We start from the raw sequence: 9,304 nt of genomic DNA on the forward strand, positions 1-9,304 counted from the left end.
GTGGTGTCTCCCTCTCAAAGAAATATCCATCTAAACATATTTTCTTCCTCAAATATATCTTTTAGGTGATTTGAACATCTATCATTCATACAGTAAACATTTGGATACAGAGGATTGGATATAAGATTTAGAGAAGGCAGTTCTTTATAGGAAAAACCAGTTTTAGTTAGTTTTTCTGTTAAGTTGAGTCCGTACAATTCCTTGTTTGGATAGAAAAATAAGAAAACAAGATTATGCAGTTCAATAACACAGATGGGGCTTCGTCTAGCTCTTGTATCATCGCTGGCACACCTTTTCTACATGGCTACGCCGACATTGGCGCCGCAGACCAGGCTACTCGCACTAGCATGCGGGATGTCGCCATCTTGTTTTCTTGCAGGAAAATCTTCTGATTTATTCATAAAACATCATGGCGATACAAAGAACACAAGAAGTAGTAGAGATTACATCCATGTTTGTAGGCCACCTAGTGACAATTATAAACACTGGAGCGAGCCGAAGGCGCGCCACGATCATCGTTCGACCTTCGTTGAAGCCAAACAAACATTGTTATAGTAGACAGTCAAAAGTCATCATGCTAAGACTTCAAAGAACCAATGTAACAAAACAGCTACCATCGTCGATGAAGAGAAATATAGATTGAAAGGACCAGCATGCAGACACATGAACGCGGATGAATAAAGACTGGTTCCAAACAGATCCATCGAAGATAAAAACACAGACCGAACCCCACAAAGATCAACCGGGGACACATCTCCACACGCCCTTCGAAGATGCTAGACGCACAGTCAGGACAGGAGAAGGGGCTTGCACACGAACATGTCATTGTATACACTCGACACCGACGGTGATGCACTACGGCTAACGTCGAAGGAGACCCAACCGAAAATGTGGTGCGCAAGCTATCCGGCGGGCGCATATGTAGACCCGAAAGCTGGGAGGGACCCCGTCAAGGCGTGCGATGACTATGTGCTGCCCTAGACCGACCTGGTCGCTCTCAGGGCCTCATGGCTCGCTGCCCTGCAACAAGAAGAACAATAAAGAACGAGAAGAAGAAGAAGAAGAAGAAGAAGAAGAACTAGGGTAAAGCAAAAAAGGGAAGATAAAATGTGGTACATGTGTTTGTCGAGTGTGTGTTGTTCAATCGGCCGTCACCTCTCATGTATTTATGAGCCGACTGAACTTCTCATACAAGAAAAGGACTCCAAATCCTGTCCAAATCCTCCCAAAATTAATCAAACCCGGAATTAGGTAGGTATGAAATAGCAGTTCGGTTTTGGGGACCCATAGACCACATGCAATCTCGGATGGAGGTGCGCCCAAAAGCAAATTTATCCATTCCGGTGAGAAGAACAACTTTCATGTTGAACGTCTTTTGGTTCGAGATAATCTTAAGGGTGTTTTTGCTTGTTTTCCAATTTCTGCAGTAGAGAAAAACGTGAGTTATTGCCCGGATGTCCGGACTCCAAGTCGGGCGTTTGCCCTGGTTGTCTGGGTTCCATCCTGGATGGTTCGGCTTCAATTTTGAACCTTCTGTTGTCTGCACGTATGGGTCTTTTGTCCAACCTTTGGACGGATGATTCGGTTTCCAACCTGGACAATCCGGACATCCACTGTAGTTGGGCGTGGGTTTGGATGCAACTTTTGCATACAACCTCAGAGTGAGATAATTCAAATATCGAAACTAATCGCCTCGACGAGACGAAGATATTTCATGTGGAACACCTTTTCATCTGAGACCGTCTTGAGGCGTAATCGGCCAAACAGTATTCCGGATGCCAAATCTAAGCACTCCAAGCACATCTTCCACCCCTGAGATGAGATCGGATGATGATGACCCAGATATCAAAGTTGTTCATTTTAACCATATGGAGATTCTTCATATTTGGTACATTTTATTTGAAGGCATTTTGATTACGCTTTATGCCGTGCCAAAAACTGATATCAAGAAAGGACAACACAACCATGCCATCATCATCCGAACCTATACCAGCACTGGCTCATGTGCACTGAAACGCCCTGCCGTTTGGTCAGGCGATGGCCATCAACCATATAGGTTTTCCGTAGTTATTCTGGAATCATGGTTCCACTTCCACCTATACACTTGAAACTGAACCATTCCCTTACAATTAATCTATACCTTTCTTTTTACTAATATACATGAATTTTGATTAAAAATATAAATAAAATCTAAATATGATATCATTTTATCTGTTAAAATATTTTTTAAATAGTATTTAGGATGCAACCTTAATCAATAGCGCATGATTCACTTTTTTCATACGGGTGCCAAACCAGTGTGGACATGAACACCTCAACAAAACCAGATTGAAGACAAAACAAGCCATCTATAACCAAGCATGCGCGCCTCATCAAAACCTTGCAGGAAAAAAAGCAAAGTTCTCATCTTATGCAGAGAGAGACGCTTTAAGATTGACCACATTCAAACGCGTTGTGATTGTCAACAGAGATGAGATACCATGTGTTGAAATAAAGAACCTGAACCTACCTATGGGGGTTTGAGTCATGATTATAGGGTTAGGGGCCTGTGGAATTTCTCTCTTGGTGCAACGCATGATCTCTTTTGCTAGTACTCCCTCCGTTCCAAATTACTCGTCGTGGTTTTAGTTCAAATTACTCGTCGTGCAACTAAAACCACAACGAGTACAAATTTGAACTAAAACCACGACGAGTAATTTGGAAGATGGAGTAACTGTTAACAGAAGATGAAGCTACAGCGGTGTACAATTAACTAATAATAAACTTAATAACAACAACTGAGGGACCTATAGGCTAACATGTCCAGCATGCTCTCTCTATGGGGAGCATGGCGATTCACTCCGATGGACGGCCAGCATGACTCAAGACACCCGCCTCCTTGTGCTGCGCCTTACTGAGCTTGAATCAACCAGCCTTCTCACAGACGAGGGCTGGGGAGTGGACAGCCCCACTGATTCTGGGATGTCAAGGTCATCATTTGCCGGCAGGCCCGACATATCGTTATGCTTCTGGAACAAGTCGTGCAGCGGCTCGACTTTGATCCTCGCTTTCTCCACCTGAAACACAATTTCAACTTCAACTCCTTGCATAAATGTGTTCCATGTTTTTTTCGGTGACAAAAGAGTCTAATAAAATTGTCCAGACTTCCATATAACAAGACAATGGATCAACTTCAATCAAAGCTGTGGTACCATACCAGCTCCTGGTGATAAGCGCGAGAACGAGCTTCCGCCAGCCTTCTCTGCAGATCGATCTCTTTCTTACTTCCATATTCTGAATTCTCCATTTCATTTTCCTTTTCTTCCAGTTCTCGATATAACTCTGAAAATAAGATATCAGTTGCCATCAACATCCAGCGATTCGACAAATTGACAGTCACAACAAGAATGCATACCAAGAGATTAAACAACCAGCCTACGGAAGGAAATGAAATTTTCAATCGCCTTGTGAAGAAATCAATATAACCTTGAGGACATACCTGTAAATACCGACAAGATCCAGATTTGTGTTGGGATGTCATAAAGTGTCTTAGCTAACGTCAACGATGACTTCAAGATCTCTCTGGCTTGTCCAGTGTCGTGTAACTGAAGTGCTAATGTACCTAATATTGTTAAATACTGAGAAACCAATTGGATGTTACCCAACTGTTGGTGCGCTATTCTCAAACCACTTGCAAGGCGAACCCTGCATCAGGTAGAAACATTTCATATTAACAACATAGAAATTGACTATCTGCAAACTTGCCGAGAGTTCACTCATCATAAAAGAGGAAATGAAATGTGGCAGACACCCGTGGGAAACAAATAATGCAGAACATTAGCTACATGGTGGTATAACTTCTGTTTCTAAGTGACCATATGTTTAATGCATCGAGATCATGTGGGCTTTTAAAAAATTGAAAACAATTATATATCCAGTCACGACAGAGGGGATCTCCAATTTTGCCATTCCAATTCCAATGAACTTTAAAGTTCAAGAGGACAAATATGGAACCCTGTAAAAATATAAATATGGAATCCTAGAGGAGAAATACAAATATGAAACCCTAGAAGAAAAATCTTTTTTTATCCGGGAGTAGTGGGGAAAAAAATCATATACCCTTCCCTCCCTCTTAAATGACAGATGCGAAATAAATAAAAAATGTTAAGCAACTCTTCTTTACGTTTACGCTTTATATTCATCATTTCTATACATCACATCTATTAAAACATTTGAATTTCGTTTTTACTCATCCTAAATGTAAACTATAGTGATGCACAATACATTCATTACACTGCAGTCATTATACTAATTTTCACTACTTAGTACTATATCATATCTCACCGTGCATCTTGTGGATTATGCTGCCTCATAAGTAGAAGTCCGTAAACAAAAATGATACAGGTCTTCTCTCGTACCCCAACAAATGAGTCCATGGTTCTGTAAGCAGGACCAATCAATTCTAGCGCCTAAACAGCCAAAAAGGTGAGGCAACATTTAGTTGTATTAGCTGGCTTGATACAGAAAAAGACAGGTATGTAGGAGTGATATAAAATCCTACTTTACCTCTGAAGATGATTCCGCGTCACCCTTACAAATGTAGGAGACTGCCGCATAAACTTGGCACATAGATTGCATTGATTTGTTCTCTGTCAGCTGAAAAAAATGTACTTCTTTAATTAGAAAAGGGCTGGATAGGTTGCAATAGAACATAAGAACAATTGGCCTAATATATAAAAATCTACATTCCTTGATACATGTTTTTACTTCAGCGGACTTGGGACGCATAGAATATTGACTAAAAGATGGCTAGCTATATTATAATAGGACTGGTGGTGCCTCAGAAGGACACCTTTCGATATTTGGGGTCAATGTTGCAGAAGGATGGGGATATCGATGAAGATGTGAACCATCGAATTAAAGCCGGATGGTTGAAGTGGCGCCAAGCTTCTGGCATTCTCTGCGATAAGGGAGTGCCACAAAAGCTAAAAGGCAAGTTCTATAGGACGGCGGTTTGACCCGCAATGTTGTATGGCGCTGAGTGTTGGCCGACTAAAAGGCGACATGTGCAACAGTTAGGTGTGGCGGAGATGCGCATGCTGAGATGGATGTGTGGCCACACAAGGAAGGATCGAGTCCAAAATGATGATATACGAGATAAGAGTTGAGGTAACTCTGATTGAAGAGAAGCTGGTCCAACATCGTCTGAGATGGTTTGGGCATATTCAGCGCACGCCTCCAGAAGCTCCAGTGCATGATAATGTCAAAAGAGGCTAAGGTAGACCGAACTTGACATGGGAGGAGTCCATAAAGAGAGATCTGAAGTACTGGAGTATCACCAAAGAACTCGCCATGGACAGGGGTGCGTGGAAGCTTGCTATCCATGTGCCAGAACCATGAGTTGGTTGCGAGATCTTATGGGTTTCACCTCTAGCCTACCCCAACTTGTTTGGGACTAAAGGCTTTGTTGTTGTTGTTGTTGTTGTTGTTGTACTGGAAACCTGATTGTAGATCACATTGTACACGTAACCAATGACCGGATGTTGTTAGCTTTTTACATCATTAATCACATGAAGCACAGTTGGAGGTGCAGCGTGCAGAATCCCCACAGAATATTAATGTGTTTGGTAGCATACAAGAGGAGACTAGGAAATGCATGGCAGAGAGTATGCAAAGAAACATACTGTGGAGCATTGTTCCAAATATCGGCCAGTTAATCAGCATCTCGGTCAGTTAATCGCTACTCGGTGGGACAATAGCCCTTACTGGAAAATTCGCCTATTTATCCCCACTCAGCACCCAACCGATATGGTACCAGATACCGATATCCTGAACATTGGCATATCGAGAGGAAAAAAATACCTTCAATGCTTCAAGGAAGTGGAAAGCAGCCTCGTCAAAGCAGCCAACAGAATGTGCATACTGTCCCCTTAGCATTTCAATTGTGCTCTCACAACCTTGGAGAATCGTTGGGAAACGAGTAAACCAATTTTTCATCTGTGCTAAAGCCTACAGGAACAATGACGAATTAATAATAAAGGGTTAGCTGAATAACCATAGGATATATAGATCTGATGTTTGGAAAGAAATGTATCTGGCACAATTACTGGACCTATTATACCAGACAAGATGTGCTTATATCAAACCCAATAATAAATATATAATAGCTCAACATATTGCGAGACATATTAGTTTCAGTAAACAGATTGGCAGGGATGCCCTTGAAAAAAATGGACAAGTATATTTGAAAAGCATATACATAGACGAATAACGAAGAACGGTTGCAAACTTGCAACCTTGAGCAGTCATCCTATGTATTAGTAAAAAATATGGATATGCTGTTCTATGTACCTCTTGAGCTTCAACAAATTCTGATCTCGTGAGTTCTACAGCCACATTGTTTTCGAGAAACTGAAGTAAAAGCATCAAGTACAACCCGGCCGTCCATATAGTTGAGTGTTCCAAATCTCCCTCTGAATATATAATGACAAAAAATTAAATGAGGTTAAGGTAACAGAAGTACAATACTACAGTAAAATGATAATTTCTTCTGCAGTTAATGAAGATTTTTTTTCTGCAACAAACAACAACAACAACAAAGCCTTTAGTCCCAAACAAGTTGGGGTAGGCTCATGGATTTTGAGTCGCTTGACTAGTCACGACTAGTCGACGAGTCGTAGTTGCAGGGCCGACTTAGCCTCTCGACTCGACTCCTGGGATGAGTCGAGCGACTCGCGCGACTAGTCTCGACTAGTCACGACTAGTCGCGGTTTTTGGGTCGAACGACTCGAGGCAGCGCTGGATCTGGAGTACTCTCCCGCCGCCGTGCTGCTGATGATGCTGTTGTGCTGCCTCGCTGCTGCTGCTGCTGAAGCTGAAGCGGCAAGAGGAGCGGGCTGGGAGGAGGAGCGGTGGCAAGAGAGCTGCTGCGGGGGAGTTGAGAGATCCATCGCTGGGAGGAGTGGTGGACTGATGGCAAGAGAGTGGCAGCAGAATGTGTGGCGGCTGTGGTGAGGGAGGAGTGTGGATTGTGGATTAGGTCACGGGAGGAGTATATAGCTACTAGATGGGCTTTTGGGCCACAGGGAAGTGCATAACTAGTGGCCCATCTCTCAGTTGGCCCTGGTTACTGCTGCTGGTGGTGTGCTCCTCCCCTCCTCCCCTGACTGCCTGCTGCTTAACTCACGTCGACTCATCGCCATGTCGACTCGTCGACCGTGAGTCTAGACTAGTCACGACTAGTCTAGAGTCGCCCCTCCCGAGCGACCCGTCGACTCATCGACTCGAAAACATTGGGTAGGCTAGAGGTGAAACCCATAAGATGTCGCAACCAACTCATGGCTCTGGCACATGGATAGCAAGCTTCCACGCACCCCGCTCCATAGCTAGCTCTTTGGTGATATCCAATCCTTCAGGTCTCTCTTAAGGGACTCCACCCATGTCAAATTCGGTCTACCCCGCCCTCTCTTGACATTCTCCGCACGCGTTAGCCGTCCGCTATGCACTGGAGCTTCTGGAGGCCTGCGCTGAATATGCCCAAACCAACTCAGACGATGTTGGACAAGCTTCTCTTCAAATGGTGCTACCCCAACTCTATCTCGTATATCAACATTCCGGACTCGATCCTTCCTCGTGTGGCCACACATCCATCTCAACATACGCATCTCCGCCACACCTAACTGTTGAACATGTCGCATTTTAGTCGGCCAACACTCAGCACCATACAACATTGCGGGTCGAACCGCCGTCCTGTAGAACTTGCCTTTTAGCTTTCGTGGCACCCTCTTGTCACAGAGAATGCCAGAAGCTTGGCGCCACTTCATCCATCCGGCTTTGATTCAATGGTTCACATTTTCATCAATAACCCCATCCCCCTGCAGCATTGACCCAAATATCAAAAGTTGTCCTTCCGAGGTACCACCTGGCCATCAAGGCTAACCTCCTCCTCACACCTAGTAGTACTGAAACCACACATCATGTACTCGGTTTTAGTTCTACTAAGCCTAAACCCTTCCGATTCCAAGGTTTGTCTCCATAACTCTAACTTCCTATTTACCCCGTCCGACTATCATCAACTAGCACCACATCATCCGCAAAGAGCATACACCATGGGATATCTCCTTGTATATCCCTTGTGACCTCATCCATCACCAATGCAAAAAGATAAGGGCTCAAAGCTGACCCCTGATGCAGTCCTATCTTAATCGGGAAGTCATCAATGTCGACATCACTTGTTCGAACACTTGTCACAACATTATCCTACATGTCCTTGATGAGGGTAATGTACTTTGCTGGGACTTTGTGTTTCTCCAAGGCCAACCACATGACATTCCGCGGTATCTTATCATAGGCCTTCTCCAAGTCAATGGACACCATATGCAAGTCCTTCTTTTGCTCCCTATATCTCTCCATAAGTTGTCGTACCAAGAAAATGGCTTCCATGGTCGACCTCCCAGGCATGAAACCAAACTGATTTTTGGTCACGCTTGTCATTCTTCTTAAGCGGTTGCTCAATGACTCTCTCCCATAGCTTCATTGTATGGCTCATCAGCTTAATTCCCCGGTAATTAGTACAACTCTGAACATCCCCCTTGTTCTTGAAGATTTGGTACTAATATACTCCGTCTCCATTCTTCTGACATCTTGTTTGCTCGAAAAATGAGGTTGAAAAGCTTGGTCAGCCATACCATCGCTATGTCCCCGAGACCTTTCCACACCTCAATGGGGATACAATCAGGGCCCATCGCCTTGCCTCCTTTCATCCTTTTTAAAGCCTCCTTGACCTTAGACTCCTGGATTCGCCGCACAAAACGCATGCTGGTCTCATCAAAGGAGTTGTCCAGTTCAATGGTAGAACTCTCATTCTCCCCATTGAACAGCTTGTCGAAGTACTCCCACCATCTATGCTTAATCTCCTCGTCCTTCACCAAGAGTTAGCCTGCTCCGTCCTTGATGCATTTGACTTGGCCAATATCCCTCGTCTTCCTCTCTCGGATCTTGGCCATCTTATAGATGTCCCTTTCGCCTTCCTTCGTGCCTAACCATTGGTAGAGGTCCTCGTATGCCCGACCCCTTGCTTCACTAACAGCTCGCTTTGCGGCCTTCTTCCTCATCTTGTACTTCTCTATGTTGTCTTGTCTGCACTCCTATCCAGGTATAGGCGTCTGAAGCAATCTTTCTTCTCTTTAATCGCCTTCTGGACATCATCATTCCACCACCAGGTATCCTTATCTTCACTTCCCCTGGACACTCCAAACTCCTCCAAGGGCACCTTACGAATGCAAGTCGCCATCTTCATCCACACATTGTCTGCATCCCCCCCCCC

The 9,304-nt window shown here is 44.1% G+C and overlaps 1 protein-coding gene across 2 annotated transcripts in view; it reads right to left on the reverse strand.

Moving 5' to 3' along the window:
* Window positions 1–2,421: 2,421 nt before the first annotated feature.
* Window positions 2,422–9,304, reverse strand: part of LOC119354878 (sister chromatid cohesion protein SCC4-like) — a 14,028-nt gene continuing 7,145 nt past the window's right edge. The window contains exons 4-10 of one of the 2 annotated variants that reach the window (XM_037621627.1): window positions 6,331–6,452; window positions 5,842–5,988; window positions 4,546–4,635; window positions 4,324–4,448; window positions 3,479–3,684; window positions 3,197–3,321; window positions 2,422–3,056 (exon numbers count right to left, since the gene is read on the reverse strand). In XM_037621627.1, the coding sequence (XP_037477524.1) occupies window positions 2,862–3,056; window positions 3,197–3,321; window positions 3,479–3,684; window positions 4,324–4,448; window positions 4,546–4,635; window positions 5,842–5,988; window positions 6,331–6,452 (1,010 nt within the window). In that variant the 3' untranslated portion in view covers window positions 2,422–2,861. The remainder of the gene's footprint in view (window positions 3,057–3,196; window positions 3,322–3,478; window positions 3,685–4,323; window positions 4,449–4,545; window positions 4,636–5,841; window positions 5,989–6,330; window positions 6,453–9,304) is intronic. The other variant, XM_037621626.1, reaches the window with a different exon arrangement.

This window comes from Triticum dicoccoides, chromosome 2A (assembly GCF_002162155.2).
Source record: "Triticum dicoccoides isolate Atlit2015 ecotype Zavitan chromosome 2A, WEW_v2.0, whole genome shotgun sequence".
Classification (NCBI taxonomy): domain Eukaryota; kingdom Viridiplantae; phylum Streptophyta; class Magnoliopsida; order Poales; family Poaceae; genus Triticum; species Triticum dicoccoides.